Source organism: Myotis davidii, unplaced genomic scaffold, assembly GCF_000327345.1.
Source record: "Myotis davidii unplaced genomic scaffold, ASM32734v1 scaffold2325, whole genome shotgun sequence".
NCBI lineage: Eukaryota > Metazoa > Chordata > Mammalia > Chiroptera > Vespertilionidae > Myotis > Myotis davidii.
Genome location: NW_006295913.1, coordinates 228,264 through 246,890, shown reverse-complemented (window position 1 = coordinate 246,890; position 18,627 = coordinate 228,264). Strand labels below are relative to the sequence as shown.

The 18,627-nt window shown below is 38.9% G+C and overlaps 1 protein-coding gene across 1 annotated transcript in view; it reads left to right on the top strand.

The window, feature by feature from the left end:
* The window catches only part of SPTY2D1 (SPT2 chromatin protein domain containing 1), a 22,200-nt gene extending 3,693 nt beyond the window's left edge, over nt 1–18,507 (top strand). The window contains exons 2-6 of the mRNA XM_006770890.2: nt 8,159–8,273; nt 9,947–11,428; nt 12,700–12,868; nt 13,969–14,046; nt 15,282–18,507. Coding sequence (XP_006770953.1) covers nt 8,159–8,273; nt 9,947–11,428; nt 12,700–12,868; nt 13,969–14,046; nt 15,282–15,375 — 1,938 coding nt within the window. The 3' untranslated portion in view covers nt 15,376–18,507. The remainder of the gene's footprint in view (nt 1–8,158; nt 8,274–9,946; nt 11,429–12,699; nt 12,869–13,968; nt 14,047–15,281) is intronic.
* The last annotated feature ends 120 nt before the right edge of the window (nt 18,508–18,627 follow it).

The following is an 18,627-nucleotide window of genomic DNA, read 5'->3' as shown; positions in this document are numbered from 1 at the left end:
CTGCTTTCTTTTTTAATTATTATTATAACATATGGTACAGTGTAATACAGGTTCTTGTGTGTGTGGTTTTTTTTGTTGTTGTTGTTAATCCTCACCCAAGGATATTTTTCCATTGATTTTTTTAATCCTTTTTTTTTTTTGTTCATTGATTTGTAGTGTGTGTGTAAGGGAGGGGGAGAGACACAGAGAGAGAAACATTGATGTGGTTGCCTCCCACACGCACCTCTGTGGATCAAGCCTGCAACCACAGCAACTGACATACATGCCCTTATCTGGAATCAAATCCAGGACCCTTCAGTCTGCAGGCGGACAGTCTATCCACCGATCCAAATTGGCTAAGGCAGTACAGATTCTTATAAAACAAATATCCTTGTAAGCAACCATCCAAATCAAGAAACATTTCAAGCCACATACACACACCCAGCTTGATATAAACTTTGTTGATTGATTGATGTTCTAGAACCAGATCTTTGCCATTATTGGCAGTGACATCATCATCCCTCTCTAGTGCATGATTCGTTTTTCCTTTTTAGCCTCCATTGATTTTTTTAATCCTTTTTTTTTTTTTGTTCATTGATTTTTAGTGTGTGTGTAAGGGAGGGGGAGAGACACAGAGAGAGAAACATTGATGTGGTTGCCTCCCACACGCACCTCTGTGGATCAAGCCTGCAACCACAGCAACTGACATACATGCCCTTGTCTGGAATCAAATCCAGGACCCTTCAGTCTGCAGGCGGACAGTCTATCCACCGATCCAAATTGGCTAAGGCAGTACAGATTCTTATAAAACAAATATCCTTGTAAGCAACCATCCAAATCAAGAAACATTTCAAGCCACATACACACACCCAGCTTGATATAAACTTTGTTGATTGATTGATGTTCTAGAACCAGATCTTTGCCATTATTGGCAGTGACATCATCATCCCTCTCTAGTGCATGATTCGTTTTTCCTTTTTAGCCATCTTCTTCCCTATCTTCCATTTGGATCCTATCAGACTTGATGTTCAGATTTAGTCTTCATAGTCCCTGTGGCAGACCTTTACTACAGGAAGATATTTGATTAGAATGAAATCCAAGGGAGGCTAAAATCTAAAACACCTGTACAGCCACTTCCAACGCTTTGCAGGGCTTTATTTTTAAGAGGTGTCTGTTGTCATCTTACTTGAGAATTAATGAACATTTATTTCCCCATGGGACATCTTTCTTTTTTTCTGTTTTCTTTTTAAACGAACTAGTTATTTTTATAATGTTTTAGTTAAAACAAAGAAAGGATTGCATCATGCCTAGAAATATTTGGCACACTATATTTCCCAGTGGGAAACTGAATGCAGAATAACAGCTGATCAAGGTGATGTAACCAGTCATTGTCATTAGCTCTGCTTATATTTAAACAAGAAAAGACATTTTTTGTAACCTTATACTTATGGTTTTCCCCCTGCCTTCCTCTAGCAAAAACAAAGCATTTGTCTTGTTTTGATAGAATAGTAGAGCTTAGATTATGGATTCTTCTAGGTTTCAAGTAGCTATATTCAATGGCTTGTAGTGCATGAGACAGGTTACATGATCTTTCTCACAGACTGTGAACATCATATCAGACAAGATAATAGTCGCTCTGATGTGACCCTAAAACCAAAAAGTAAAGGGGGGAAGCCTTCATTTGGTGCCAGATACATAAGGATTTGGGGGGCTATGGCTCCTTGAGAAAAATAGCGGTACTGAAAATGGAGCCCAGGAGCTCTAACTGCGATGGCAGTTACAGTGTCTTCAGGAGCTAGATACTGTAAATTCTTGAAGTAGTGTGGATATAAAATGATCAGTGACAAAGCGCCACATATTCCAAAGAAACCCGCTATTTATTACAGTAGTTATATTTCCTTTTAAAGAACAGGATGAGCCCTGGCTGGTTTGGTTCATTAGTTCGGACCAAAGGAGCATAGGTTCCATCCCTAGCCCCAGTTCGGGCACCTGCAGGAGGCAGCCTATTGCTCTCTCTCTCTCTGTCTCTCTTTCTCCCCCCGCCCCCCCTTCACTCCCTCCCTTCTCTCTAAAAATCAATGGAAAACATATCCTTCGGTGAGGATTAATAAATAAATAAATAGATAAATAGTATGAGCCAACACTAAAGTTTCTACAAGCTATCACTTTGTAAAACTTGATCTATAATCTTTGTAACTGGATTGCTCCCTATTCTTGGATCTGAAGATGATTTTTCCAGTGCCTAGAAAAATGGATTTCTAGCCTAGACCTATACTTCTCAACCAGTATTTTAGTGAAAGGGTCTTTTTTATCTTTTTTTTAATCCTCAACTGAGAATATGTTGTTATTGATTTGAGAGAGAGAAACATTGATCGGTATTGCTTCCCATATGTGAACGGCTAGGATCAAGCCCCAACCTAAGTAAGTGCCCTGACCAGGAATGGAACCTGCAACCTTTTGGTGTGCCAGATGATGTTCCAACCAACTGAGCTACCTGGCCAGGGCTAGGGAAAGGGTCTTTCAGAAACCAACATCCCCACAGAAATTATTTCTCTTCCTCATCATTATCTAGATAATCTCTTTCTGAATAATAATAGCAATAGCAATGAACATTTACTAGTATAGTGCTTACTCTGTGCGAGGCATTATATACATATTAATTAATTTAACCATTATCATAACCATATAGGGAAAGTTGTTTTACAGATGAGACCCAGAGAGATGTAGAAACCAGCGACACACAGCTAATAAAGTGGCAGGGCTAGTAATGGCAGAGCAGAGAATCTAATCCAGACGGACTGGCTGCAGAGTTCATTCTGTGGAAAGAACTGTGTTGAATGAGGAAAGTGTGTCATCTATACAGCCTGAACCACTGCACCCATCCAGCCCCCTATCCAACTCCAGGCTAATATAGCCTTAAGCAGTAACCCTATTGGTTTTATTAGTAACACTTCTTAGTGTATAATAAAGTCTGATGGGAGAGATATTTAAAGACCAAATCGACAGCACTTGAAACCGGTGAATAGAGAAAATTTTGGCCTGTTAGGGAGAATGCTATCATGGTTAACAGAAACAGTCTGAGAGTGAGGGAAGAGAAAGGTCAGTGGTGGACCTGTTTGAGGTAATGGAACTGTCCAAGAGGTAGGTGGAAATTAGGGAATGGCATTTAAGATTGAGGTTAGAGCTAGAGATATAAATGTTGGAATTAAATTAGAAGTGAGGCATGTTGTAGTGGGAACACTTTTGGACCTGCCTGAGACCTAGATGCTAATTCAGACTCTGTCTGCTACAAACTGGAAATACATGGTTGTCCTTCTTGGGCCATTTCTTTATTTTTATATCTTTAATATGTTTTTATTGATTCCAGAGAAGGAGGAATAGGGAGAGAGAGAGAGAAATATCAGTGATGAGAGAGAATCATTGATCAGCTGCCTCCTGCATGCCCCCTGCTGGGGATCAAGCCTGCATGTGTCTTTGACTGGAATTGAACCCAGGACTCTTCAGTCTTCGGGCCAATGTTCCATCCACTGAGCCAAACCAGCTAGGGCTTCCTGGGGCATTTCTAACATAGAGGTTGGACTAGAGCAGCTGTGGGCAAACTACGGCCCGCGGGCCGGATCCGGCCCGTTTGAAATGAATAAAACTAAAAAAAAAGAAAGAAAAAGACCGTACCCTTTTATGTAATGATGTTTACTTTGAATTTATATTAGTTCACACAAACACTCCATCCATGCTTTTGTTCCGGCCCTCCGGTCCAGTTTAAGAACCCATTGTGGCCCTCGAGTCAAAAAGTTTGCCCACCCCTGGACTAGAGGCTCTGAAGTACCTATTTGATATTTCATTTTATAATCAGGTATATTAAAAACAAAATAATAGTAAATTTTACATGTAATGCCATAGCAACCCTGAATAGCAACTTTTTGGTTTTATACAGGTTTCATATGCACAATCCTACAGCACATCATCTGTACACTGTATGGTGTGTTCACCACCCAGGTCAAGTCTCCATTCATCACTATTTATCCCCCCTAAACCCTCCTCCACCTTCCCACCCCACCCCCAATTTTCTTAATATGACCGTGACAGTATAGTCTCAATGCAAGGAACACATATGTTTTAAAGTGACTTAGTGTGTTCTAAGTCTGTTGGCTTTAAAATTATAAACCTTGGCAAAATCTCCGATACTGTTTTTAAATGGTATAAGCTTCACTGTTGTGGATCATTCATTGGGGTCCAGCAAATGCCTGAGTTGGCTTACAGTATAATGAAATGGATATGCTTAGGATGAAAGAAACTCTGGTCCAGCTGCTTTTCATGAAGCTGAGATAATGAAGCAGCCTGGTGAGTTGAATCAGATTCAGTATTGGTGGGAGCATCTTGATGTGCTGCTGCTAGAGTTAAATGTGACCATCTGATGTAGGGGAAAGTGCCAAGCAGTTCTTCTGCCTTATAACTAGAATACGTTGTAATTCCAGCTTGAGGCTTTCTTCAACATTTTTACTGTGATATAATTCACATAGCATAAAACCCACCCACTTAATGTGTAAAAGTTATAGAGTTGTGCATCCATCACCAATATCTGATTCCAGAACATTTTCATCTTCCTCAAAAATAATTCCTTACCTTTTAAGCAGTCATTTCTCCCCCATCCCCTTCTTCACTCAGCCCTGGCAACTACTAATCTACTGTATGGGTTTGCCAATTCTGGACATTTCATATAAATAAAATCATATACTCAGTGTAACATTGCATAGTGATAGATATCATAAAATCAGGTAAAATGATTAGGCCAGAAGTAAATGATTAAATAAGTGATTATACCAAGTATATAAGATTTTTTTAAGTTTTGAAAACCCCCATGAATTTTTACTTGACTCTCTTAAGTTTGAAAATAGACACCTTCAAAGGCCAAGAGAATACCTTTTGGAGAATGCTTTCTAAGCTGGTTCCTAACATCCTTGAACTGAGAAATTATAATTATTTCTCTGGCTTAACTAATTAAGAGATAATTAGTTTCTATGCCCATTAATGCTTCAACAAGGGTATCATTTTAATTCTTTTGTAGTAAAAGCAGAATATTCTAGAAGTTAAAAAATGACAATTATTTAAGTAAATTTAAATGACGGTAATGTAATTTTATTCTGTATTCAATGTTGACTTTTCTATTAACTTATATGAAGTGGAGAGGGGCATTGCTCAGATAAAAACTTTGAAAGAAAAAAATATACAATATGTGGCTTTGATGGTCAGTTTTATGCTAGCTTTATGAATTCCTTTTTAAATTTTTGTTTATTGATTGATGAGAGATAGACATCTATTTGTTGTTCCACTTACTTAAGCATTCATTGGTTGATTCTTGTGAGTGCCCTGACAAGAGATCGAACCCGCAACCTTAGCGTATCAGGAATCAGCTAAATTACACAGCTAGCGCAGGATTTTTTTTCCTTAGTGAATCTGAGTTCCTGAAAATCCCCTCCTTGTTTCTTCCTTGTGCTCTGCCTTTTCTGTATTTAAGTTCCTAGTTTGTGTTTCCTAAAGTGCTGTATATATAGCTTTGGCTCTACCATGATTTTAAACTGATGCACAAGTACTTTTTATTCTAATAGTTATTTTTTTAAATAGTTATATATTGTGATATGATTTGGAAAAATATAACCAGCCTTCTAATCTGTCATTTCATAGATATTATTACTTGAGGTAAAGCTGTAATATTAAGTCATGGCATTAAGTCTATGTATTTTCTTAAAATTACTCTATAATAATAAAAGCATAATATGCTAATTAGACCAGACAGCCAAACGACCTTCCAGACATCATTCCCAACAAAGCCGTGGAGGCAGGGGCCAAGGCAGAGGCAGTTAGGGGTGATCAGGCAGGCAAGCAGTTAGGGGTGATCAGGCAGGCATGCAGAGTGGTTAGGGGCAATCAGGCAGGTGAGTGGTTAGGAGCCAGCGGTCCTGGATTGAGAGTGTGCAGGCCAGGCTGAGGGACCCCCTTCTTCCCCTCCCCCCTCCCATGCACGAATTTCATGCACCAGGCCTCTAGTAAATAATAAAACAGATGGTATACTGAAAGGAGAAAAATAATGAATATGGTATGAGAATGTCTGAAGCTTGGTAAACACTGTGTTAAATTGTGCCCATTGACATTGTTTTCCTTTTGGGTACCTGTATTCAGTGAAGAGTCGCTTTGCTACTAGTCATAATCCCATTACCTATCCCAAATCCCAGGTTAAGAAGAACGATGTTTATCCTGAAACCAGGTTAGGAAGTGCTCATTGTTATAATATCTAGATAACAAACCAATCCTATTTTAAATAATTAACGCTGCCCTGGCTGGTGTGGCACAGTTGGCTGGAGCATTGTCCCATACCCCAAAGGTGGCAGGTTCGATTTCGATCAAGGTTCTATCTCATCAGGACACATTGGGAGGCAACAGATCAATGTTTCTGTCTCACATCAGTGTTTCTCACTCTCTCCCTCTCCTTTCCTCTCTCTAAAAATCAATTTTAAATAAAAGATTCTCTAAAAATAAATGAATTAACATTAACCTGTATATTGGCATTTTTCTGTGGGAAACACTGTATATAAGCTTTGATTTGGCAGGCAAATCTATTCTTGTAAACCAGGACAATTTTATATACCTAGTTGGGTAAACAATGTGCTCCTTCCCTGAAGTCTCCCTTTACCTCTCCTTTTCTCCTTAAGTGGATTGGGGAGAAGGATTTTTATTATTTATTTATTTTAAGGATCTCATTATGACTCGACCAAGGGGACTGGGAAAGAACTCTGGATGCCCTTGGGATTTCTCTGTCAGTGATGTGTCAGTTCTCAGCATTGTGATTATGCAGGATTTTCAGGTTGGTTAGGGCCTGCTTCCTTGGCCAGTTGCTTCTAGACTGACTTAGCTGGAACTTCAGCCTGTTTCAAGATGCCTTGTATTGGACAGCCATATGGTAAGCATGGATCCTTTGGCTTTCCTCCAGGAATTTCATACCCACTTGAGGAATTACTTTTTGGTTCCTATGTATCTGAATTTGTTCTCAGAGTTAGTGTTTCGTTTTTAACTAATACAGCAATAGGTTCAATGGATAAGAATGTCATCTGCTTAATAAGACAAATGAGGGAGAGCACTTGAAACATCTTCTTTCCTAGCCTGTACATTTAATGTGGGATGGTCCTAGAGATGAATCATCTCAGTCTGAGTTACTAGCTGTTTATCACACTTCTTTAATGATAGTTACTTATAAAATGGAAATGTTTTTCTTTTCACAGTTCAAATTAACAACATTCTAGTGTTAGTCATTTCCCGATGCAGTTACATAAAAAGTGAAGCCCAGAGAGATGTCATCTGTGCCAGGATAATGTTAGCACTTTTTGGGTGGTCAGAGTAAAATCTGTCTTTCATGTTAGGCAAAACTATGTAGCCATGTGTCCCTACTAGAAAATCAGCTGGAGTAGGGTACTCGGGAAAGAATGTAGGTGTGAGTAGTAGTTTTTTCTGCTTGTTTGAAAAGTTGGACTTGAAATGCTTAATTCTGAAGAAGGCTGATTTTTTAAAAATGTATATTGATTGGTGATGGCAATCTTTAGTCTACTCATTCAAATGTTAATCTCTTTTAGAAACAATGTCACAGATACACCCAGAAATTATGTTCTACCAGCTACTTTTCTGGGAATCCCTTAGCCTAGTTAAGTTGACACAAAAAATTAACCATCACAGTTCACAGTACACTGTTGCCTGAAATTGGGTCTCTCTTCGGAAAGGGGGCTCACAGGCTGTCATGGAGCCCCAGCCGAAGATGCCTAATAGTTCTATTTTTTATGAACCTTCACCTCCAGGAAGGCCTCATTGTATGGAGAAGGCTGATTTTTTAAAATCAGAATTTTAAAGCAGTGTGTCCTAAGTGGTGATTTTTTTTTTTTTTTTTTAGCCTGGACTGAATTTCTCATTTATGCATTATTTGGGATGTTACAGAAAAACTGCACATAAAATTAGTCATATTTAGCCTGAACCTTGATGGCTAAGCTTTAATGTGGGTTATTTGATGTCTTAATTATTCAGAATAGGTATTTCAGTCAATACTTAAACCTCTCTATTGCTTGCCACAGTGCCTTACACCTAATAGACAATATATTTTTAAAGTTGAATTGATTATAACTTTTACTTTTTTTTGTAGAAAAGGTATAGTTTGGCAGTGGGTCCTGCCAAAAAAGACCCAAAAGTTAAGGGTGTCCAGTCAGCAGCTGTACAAGCTTTTCTCAAAAGAAAAGAGGAGGAGCTCAGACGAAAAGGTACGTTATCTCTAGCCTTATTCTCAATTTTATTCTGTTGTTGGTTTTTTTGTTCTGTGTGTTAGTCTTCCGGTGAGGATATTTTTTCCATTGATTTTAGGGAGACTGGGAAGGAGAGAGGAACATTGATGCGAGAGAGTCAGATCAATGGGTTGCCTTCCATGAGGGATCCAATCTGAAACTCAAGTAGTACGTGCCCTTGACCGGAATCAAACCTGCCATCCTTCTGTGCGTGGGCAGTCTAACTACTGAGCCACACCGGCCAGGGCTTATTCTCAATTTTAAAGTCTTCCACCTTCACAGCTAGCTTATACTTAACCAATGGATATTCGTAATAACATAACAGGCTAATGGATTTGTTGCGTATGTGTATGAATCAGTTGTATTTATTTATAGCAGTATATACGTTGTGTGTGTTTTTTTAATATGTTTTTATTGATTTCAGAGAGGTAGGGAGAGATAAAAACTTCAATGATGAGAATCATTGTTCAGCTGCCTCCTGCACGCCCCCTACTGGGGATCAAGCCCACAACCTGGGCATGTGCTCTGACCGGGAATCAAACCATGACCTCCTTGTTCATAGGTCAACACTCTACCACTGAGCCACACCAATCAGGTCATGTTCTTGCATTGATCATTTGTATGGGTGTTATCTTTTATTCCCCCTTAAATAAAAGCTTTTTGGGAAAAGCGAACATATCTTCTGAATCTGCTTCTAGCCTATTTTGTATTTTAATTTTTTGGTTATTATTAAAAGTATTATCTAAAAAATTAAAATAGAGGCAATTTTTGAAAACTAGTAAACTCAAGAAGTAATTTTACTTCATGAGAAGGAAACTGATTTAATAAGTTTAAGTATTCATTGATTCTAATAACTGTTAAATTGGTACTAATGTTCCCTTAACTTGGTATATTTAGTATGAACTATTTTCTATATTTAAAGTAAAAAGTCAAGTCTCTCGCTTAGTCATATAGAAAAACCCATACGTAACCCACTCATTGTGTTCAGATGACTCAACTAATACTCATTCAAATGACTTTCTCATTTGATTCCTAGATGTCTTCAAACTGTATTGATTTTTTTTGTGTGTGCTTTTAAAATATATTTTTATTCATTTCAGAGAGGAAGGGGGGAGGGAGAGAAACATCAATGATGAGACTCATTGATCAGCTGCCTCCTTGCACGCCCCCTACTTGAGATCGAGTCCGCAGCCCAAACATGTGCCCTGACCAGGAATGGAACTGACCTCCTGATTCATAGGTCAATGCTGAACCACTGAGCCATGCCGGCCAGGCTGTATTGGTGTTTTTTATTGTTAATCCTCACTGGAGGATATTTTTTTCCATTGATTTTGGAGAAAGTGGAAGGGACAGGGAAGGGGTGAGGGGTGAGAGGAAAACATCGATGTGAGAGAGCCACATTAATTGGTTGCCTCCTGTGTGTGCCCCAACTGGAGCAGGTAACCTGCAACTCAGGTACATGCCCTTGACCAGATTCGAACCCATGACCCTTCAGTTTGTGGACCGACACTCTAATTACGGAGCCACGCCAGCTAGGGCCAAACTATATTGTTTCAAACTACATGTTGCTTATGTTTTGGCCACCAACTGATTGCTTATAAACATACTGTTACCTTGAGACCTTAAAATATGTTCTTTTTTGTCCCTTTTAGCCTTAGAGGAAAAAAGGAGAAAAGAAGAACTAGTGAAAAAGCGAATTGAGTTAAAACATGACAAGAAAGCAAGAGCTATGGCCAAGAGGACAAAGGACAATTTTTATGGTTACAATGGGGTTCCTGTTGAGGAAAAGTCAAAGAAAAGACAGGCAATGGAAAGCCATGGTCAGGGAACAGACCAAGAGTACGAGATGGAAGAAGAGGAAGAATTCTTAGAATACAATCAAGCAGCATCAGAGCCGGAGTATGAAGAAGAGCAAGAACCTCCTCCCAAAGTTGAAAGTAAACCAAAGGTCCCCCTTAAAAGTGCCCCACCACTCATGAACTTCACTGACTTACTCAGGCTGGCTGAGAAAAAGCAGCACGAACCAGTGGAAATCAAGGTGGTGAAGAAAACAGAAGAGCGGCCTATGACTGCAGAAGAACTTAGGGAGCGAGAATTTCTTGAACGAAGGCATAGGAAAAAGAAACCTGAGGCAGAGGCAAGACTACCTCCAACCAAAAAGGCACCCTCTCAGACAGAAAGTATGGGCACAAAACCTAGCAGAGTTTCTGGGAACAAGCATCCTTCTTCCAAGGGTACTCCCCTTCCTCGTGATGAGAAGAAATCCAGACCCAGCGCAGCTAATGAGAAACATTTAGGTGTGTTTTCATCCAAATCCATGCCAGGAGAGAGGACCAAAGCAGGATCTAGCAACTGCTCCCAACCCTCGCTTCGGAAGGACCATGACAGGCCTGTTTTCAATGGGGCTGGAAAGACCCACTCGAGCACCTATTCACCAAGTGTTCCAAAGACTTCTGCTAAAGGGATGCAGAAATCTGTTACTGAGCACAAAGCCAAAAAATCTCCTCCCCACCCTAGCCATTCCAGACCTGGATCCATGGTCACCCCACATAAGGCTAAGACTCCAGGTGTCAAGCAGCCAGGCAGCAGTTCCAGCCCAGCTCCTGGGCGGCCCAGCACAGTGAGTGTTCGGCCTACCGTTAGTTCTGGCTCCGTGCCCAAGCGCCAGGATGGCAGCTCCGGTTCAGGACCTGAGCGATCAGTCAGTGGGACCAAGAGGCCAGCCAGTGACTCAAATCCTCCTGGAAGGACAGGTGGCTCTGGACGACCCATCAGTGGCTCAGGTGGTTCTGGGAAGTCAGTGGTCAGCTCTGGTGGCCCTGGGCGGCCTGTACACAGTCCACATGACCGACGACCAATGAGTGGCTCAGTGCCCCCCAGGCGGTCAGTCAGTGGCCCGGGGCGATCAGTAAGTGGCTCAGTTCCAGCTGGACGGACTGTCAGTAGTTCAGGCCCTGGAAGACCAGTGAGCAGCTTGGGACCTGGGCGAATAGTTAGTAGCTCAGGTCCCCCCCATAAGCCCAAATGCACTGTTGTCTCAGAAACAATATCTTCTAAGAATATCATTACCCGGCCCAGCAATGGACTGATGAATGGAATGAAGCCTTCCTTGGCTGGCTACAGATCTGCCCAAGGTAACATTACCCCTCCCTAAGTATCTATTTGTCACTAGGAAATTAGAAAACACACCTTTTAAAAATATAACCAGGGACCTGTTATAATCCTTCTATGTGCCCTTTAATGTATTCGTATGTTGACAGAATCCTGGTTTGTTTGTTTGTTTTTTGTCTGTAATCCTTCTATGTGCCCTTTAATGTATTCGTATGTTGACAGAATCCTGGTTTGTTTGTTTGTTTTTGTCTGTGCCCGAGAATTCCTTTAGTGATCATAGCTTGGAAAAGTCTTTAGAAAGAGACTTATCTAGGTCCTGGGTGTTCATCCCAATAATGTCTCCAAGTTTAGTAACCTTAGCTCTGTGATTTGTAAGACAGTGAGTGTACATGCCTAAATCGTTCAACATTGGTTCTCCACCGAGAATGATTTTGATCCCTAGTGAACATTTGGCAATGTCTAGAGATGTTTTTGATTGACACAACTGGGGATGGGATGCTACTAGCATCTGTTAGACAGAAGGCGGGAATGCTGCTATTATCCTACAATGCCCAGGACAGCTTCCTCATAACAAAGAATTATCCGGCCCAATATGTCAGTAATGCCGAAGCTGAGAAAGAAGCTCTGAGCTAATGAGACCAGCCATGCATATTAAAACTTTAGAAGAACAAAAGGAGTGTCTGTAATCAAGGACAAGAAAGCAGTCTCCAGATGCTGGTCTATTGGTCGTTGTCAGTCTTTTGCTAAAATTTTAATCAGTCTTTTGGAAAAATGACAAAAATAAGGATAATATAGTGAATTTTTCCTAAAGTCAAACTTTACTCAGTTTGAACAGTTACCCATAATTCTGAGAATCTTTCCTACTTTGTTGGACTTTTTATAAATGTAAGGACATTAATGGTGATAATGGATAGTAGATTGTTACCGATGGTGTCTTGTCTTCGCAAAATTAAAAGTTAGTGATCCTATAGCTATTTGTAATTTTTTTAATGTTGCCAATTTTTTAAGTACAGAGGAATGGAAACTACTAAGCTAGAAAATGTAAGACACAGTAAGTCCTGGGATATACAGGAATTCTATTCCTTGTGGATACCGTGAAGCATCAGGGATGATGGAGGAATGACTCCATGCTGTGCACTAGCTTGCTGAATCTGGTTTTTGAGAAGACCATCTTAATGACTTCTCAAAATGTCAGTTTACATAGAACTTTGTTGAAACTATTATTATTTTTGGGGGAGCGGGGGACTATTTCAAGTTTTAATGCTTTTATAAATAATGGCTTATCTATTCTTAGGTCCTCAAAGGCTTCCCTTCCCTAGTGGTTACAAAAGACAGCGAGACTATGAAGAGGAGGAAGATGAGGACTATGACTCTGAAATGGAAGATTTTATCGAAGATGAAGGAGAATCTCAGGAAGAAATATCCAAGCACATTCGCGAAATCTTTGGCTATGACCGAAAAAAGTAAGGCTAAAGAAGATTTATATATATACTTCTCATTTTGAATAACTCATGCAAAGAGAAAAAATAAACATTAATAGTTGAGGTATTGAATGCAATTCTTAGCTAAGAATTCTTGCATGATTTAGCTTTACTTCTTTAGTATTTATTATTTAAGAATTAACTCACAATTATTTGTGTAGCTCTTTGCGTGAGTGCCAAAAACTATCCCCTTTTAAAAAGTTTTAAGATGTATATTTAATGTGAGTAAAGCACTGTGGTATGGTAGAAAACAGATTGGCTTTGAAATCAGAAAGCCATCCACAAAGCTTTGTTGAAAGCTGATCTGATCTGATACCTGCTTTTCTTTGGTGTAAAGAACTTTGCTACTCAAAAGTGTGGTTCCCTGGACCAATAGCATTGGTATCACCTGGAAGCTTGTTAGAAATGCAGGCTCTCAGGCCCCACTTCAGATCTCCTGAGTCCAAATCAGCTTTATAAGGTTCCCAGGTGATATGCACATTAAAGTTTGAGAAGCAGAGGAAAGATCAGGGTTTGAGTGGAAGTTCCACCACTTGTTAGCTAGGTAAACTTGAGTAAGTTATTTTATGTAAAATGATATTTGGAAGGATTAAATGAAGTAGTATGTGTATAGAACAGAAAGACTATACCACATTAGTTAAGCTATGTATTCTTGGTCAAGCCATTAACCTTTGTGCTTCAGTCTCTGTTCTAAAAGTCCTTCCCTGCCTCATGATGGTCATAAAGTTCAAATGAAATATATACAAAATAATTTTCACATATATTGTGTTTTCAGGATTTTAATATAAACTATCACGTAAGTAGAGGTGAGTAGAGTAAGCATTGGATCGATACCTTCATCAGCATTAGATTCAGGAATAGTTGCCTCTGGGAGTAAGTAATAAGGACTCATTTAATTTGTCTTCAGAAATCCACCCCTACCCATCCTTTGCTCCCCTATTCCCTGCCAACCAAGGAGGAAGAACCCTAAGTGTGTTTGATTTAGTTGTAAAGATGTTGATTTTAAAAACAGCAGGATTTAGTTCCTTTAGAAAATTGAATTTTTGTTATTTTTTTAAACAATTTTGATTCCCTCTCTTCAGATACAAAGATGAAAGTGATTATGCCTTACGTTACATGGAGAGTAGTTGGAAAGAACAGCAGAAGGAAGAAGCAAAGAGGTAAGCAAAAAACTTACATTTGTGTTGGCATGTCCTAAAAACTCCTATTTTCTGCTTCAGTTGTACCATTGGGAACAGGGGCTTTGGGCCACACAATTCTGAATTCCAGTCCTGCTTACTTGTTGTGGGGCTTTAGACATATTCCTTAGCTTTTCTAATTCTTGTTTTCTTGTTTGTAAAATGAGAATATACTGTTTTTACTGCTTGGGGTATTGTGAGGGTTAAGATAATGTTGACACATTGCCTAGGGCAGTGCCTCATCCATGTAGGCACATAACTACTGTTCGAAGCCACCTCTGATCACAGCATAGCATGGTCTTGGTTTTTTTGTTCCCCATCCTGATTCCCTTTGACATCAGACACATCTCAGTCTTGCCTAACCTGTGCCACTGCTGGCCTCAGGGACCTGATGAGGGATATTAAATTTCCTTTGTCTGATTCCCGTTTGGCTATCTGGTAATGAAAATTTCTTGGGTGGAGGTAACCAATGATTACTAGTACTTTGTTTATAGCATTTACTTGGTGAAATAATTGACTTCAGTCTCAACCCAGAACATTAAACCTTAAACCTTTTTCTCCCTCTTGCCCTTCCTTGTCCTGTAACTAGGTATCAAGCTAAAGTGTTGGTAAGGGACAAGCATGGAATGTTATGTTATTTTTATATAAGTATTTTTTTATTATTTTTAAGATCTGTTGAGAATTCTACTTTATTACTTTAAGAGAAAAATAAAATTTTGAGGTGGTGAGGTCTTTTTTTAAAAAATATATTTTTATTGATTTTAGGGAGGGGGAGAGATAGAAACATCAATGAGAGAGAATCATGATCGGCTGCCTCCTGCACACCCCCTACTGGGAATCAAACCATGACTTCCTGGATCATAGGTCGATGCTCAAACCACGGAGCCACAGCAGGCAAGCTGTGAGGTCTTTTTCCACTATAATTTGAGGCAATGGCATGGCTCTTGGTAGTAATTTTGAGTACATACTACATTCCATCTGAGCTCTCAGTGGAAATTTCATTCTTGCTTTTTAAAGAAAGTAGAATCTTTGTCCTACCCTATATAAGCAGCTGGCTTATGGGGGGCGGCAGAACAGATTTTTGTGGATGACCTGCTGCTCTCCCATACTACCAGCAGTATTGGAATAAACAGTCCTTTTCTGAAAAGAAGGGAAGGGAAAGCAATTTCATGTACATATATTGACAAATACCATGTTTTCTCTTCCTTTTTTGACAGTTTAAGACTAGGTATGCAAGAGGACTTAGAGGAAATGAGACGGGAGGAAGAAGCAATGAAATGCCGAAAGGTCAAGAAGCTAAAAAGACATTAGCTGCTGCTTTTATTTATTTTTGTGAAACTCTGGAGATACTCTACTGCAAAGAAGTCCTGCCTTCGGACTGAAGAGGCCCATTCTCATTTTAGATTTATACTTGGGTCCTCAAGGACAAGGAATGGATATTGTATATTTTGAGCATAAAGTATTTTCAAATACTTTCTGGGGTGAAATCTGTAGTGCAGATGACTTAATGCCCACTGAGTGCTCTTAGGAAGTTAACTGCTCACAGGTTCTGGCCTTGATCCTGATGAGCTATGCATTCTAATGTGGGCCCACTCAACAGTCAGCCAATCTTCTTTTGTTCCTTTGCTATTTTAAAAAGGAAAAAAGATTGCCTCTTGACTTCCATAATTCTGTTGATGGGTGAGTAGGGCAATGGCTGGCTCCCAAACTTATTTTGTCTTTTTATGAGAAATCTGGCCCTTCCATGAATGTTGCCAGCAATAAAGTGAGCTGTTCTAATCTATATGTTTGGATTGAGAACTTGAAAATGTAGAGTAGGCTTTTTAATTATATGGATGTCATCTCTGTGACTTTGAAGTAAAAAGTAGAATAAATTACATTGTATTCTATATTCATGGATTGGATGCTGAGCATTCTTATTCACTGATTTAGGTGATTAGGCAGTTAACCAAAAAAATTTCAATTTAAAAAACAAGCTATGCCATTTGGTATAAGAATATTCTTTTCCAAGTTTTCCTTTCAGATTTATTGTAAAATAGACAATGTTACTGTGCTGAATTTTATCTAAAAAGTCATTTTATATTGAAGAAAAAATATTTTATTCAAAGATTAGAGTTGAAAGAGTAATAGCTTAAAAAATAAGCAAGTGACACGTGAGGCGACCCTTACTCCTCCATTATGAAGATACTTTGGAATCCAAGGTGCCCTTGTATCTCTTGATGTTAATGACTTTGCATTTTTATCTTTAAATTCCTTAGCAATTAATGTCAAAAACCAAAAACTAAATTCATGTGTTTCAAGCACACCACCGCCTCTTTTTACTCATATTGCACTTTTATTTCAAACTATGCACTGTGAAGAGATTGTTTCCCCAGGTTGAAAAGGATGTTTCCTGCTACTGGTGGTGTCCTGGGCTGTGGAACTTGCTTCCTTACCTTTCTTCAAGTCCCCTCTATAGACTTGCGCTCTCTTAGCCTCAAATACAAGCAATTCTCAGTCTGACCTAGGTTCTAGCTGGAGAGAGGCTAAGTCTCAAGGAAAGTCAGTGACAGAAAATGAGATATGCCGATGATAGAGAGCACTTGTCCTTGATGTTAAATGTGGAGGGTTGGGGACAGAGGGACAAAAGCTTACAGAACACTTCTACAATAAGGGTTGTGCTACTTTAGGCTGTTGGATGGTAGTAAAGGTTGTCCTACAAAGAATCCTTACTATTCAGTAGGTCCAAAACTTGTTTTGTGGTATTTTTATTCAAAAAGCTTTCTTCTTCAAGTTTGGGTATTATACGTGACCATTTTTAACCTTCCTTAATGAGTTGACCATGTGACTCAGTCCCTTAACCCTGACTCATTTTGAATTGAGTTTCACACTTTGAAAGTGCAAGGATTTAATTTTGAAGTTGAGTCCAATGAAAGGTGTCTTCATCACTAGGAATAGCACCCTTCCTAATGCTACACATAGACTGTTACACTGGTGGCAGAAAATCTTATTAACTGCCTCACTGATCTCAAATACCTTCAGTCCAGTGAAATTGGTTTGAGGGTAGTGTGATGTTCCATGTAATAAAACAGGTTTGGAACATTATTTTCTTTGCTGCCATGTACTTCCTCCACCCCTTCAAATTCATTTTTCTTGGATAAATTTTTTTTCAATATTCAGACTCTTTGAAATTGGCAATTACAATCAAGTGCTTGTCACAGCGGAAAGATTCTTGGCGGCTTGAAGTTTCCTAGCACTTTACTCAATGACGTGTACAGAAAGGCACCATTGTGCTAGATAGAAGTTCCAGAACTTGGTAAGAAGTCAGGTTGTGTCCTTATGCGTCTGTCACTTCTGAGTGTTTCTAATATGGATGTTGAGTTTTAGTAATCTGCAACATCAACATTATAAAAGGGCACTTCTGTGGTTCATTTTTTTTTGAAAAGTTCTGAGTCTTTTAAATTAATCTTGGCCTTGTTTCCAAATCCTGTCTTCCATTTTATTCTGTAATTCCTGACCACAAAGTTCACAAACCTTTGAAGAAACTGGAATGGGTTGTTATTTTATCAAGGTTTACAAAGTAAGTGCTTGATTTTCAATGTATCCTCCGTTTTGACTTTCAGATTTTATTCAATATTTGAAGATGTGCCTTTTAGTGGATAATGTTAATGCACGAATGTGGTAATGTTATTTCACGGTTGTAATAATGTTACATGATCATGGGTGTGGTATTCTCTAACAGATGACGTGAAAGGAAAGTAGTTTTCATAAAACTCGTATGCCTCTGATTGCACAGTCCCGCTTGCTTTTGATAGTTGCTGTGTCAAAGCAAGGGCGCTTTCTTTGAAGGCTACTTTCAGGACTTGTCTTTGTATTGTCTCTATAGTATAAATGCAATTATGTCCATTTGGAGGGCAGGGTACCACATGTCACAGGCAGCCTTACATGTGTGCCGTGAAAAGGTTCAAAGATTTAACAAAAAAGAAAGTCTATGGGAACTCAAAATTTCATTTTTTTTAATGTAATCCCCAAGATTTTCTCCAGGAAATAAATTACTGTTTTGTATTTTGTAACTTAAAAGCAGCTACTGGTACATTTCTGAGATATAGCAGGAGACCAAAACATGTTTGGGAAGAGAATAAATATATGAAGAGAGATGGTTGGTTTATTTTCAATGTGCTGAATATATTAGACTATTTATTTTATGAGTGAATGTGATGAAATAAATATTCAGGTTTTAGTGTATGATTAAGAATGGGATATATAGGTTTCTTTGAAGTTATTAAATCCATCATTTCTTTTACATAAACATTGTTTCTAAACAAGTTTAGAAACATTTACATAGCTTAGCTTGTTAACCTGGTGCTGTTGACCTGCAAGAGAATCTACTTTTGCACATACAGGTGAAAGTTTTGCAATTTATGTATAAAAGAAATTGTAGGCATTAAAAATATTTTATTGATATCTCCCTGGTTTGCACTTATTTACCAAAACTCATATTCCTATATCATCACCCTGAACATATTTCCAGCTAGAAACCCCAGTAGACTCATCAGACTTCAGAGATGGGGTTTGTCTCCTTAT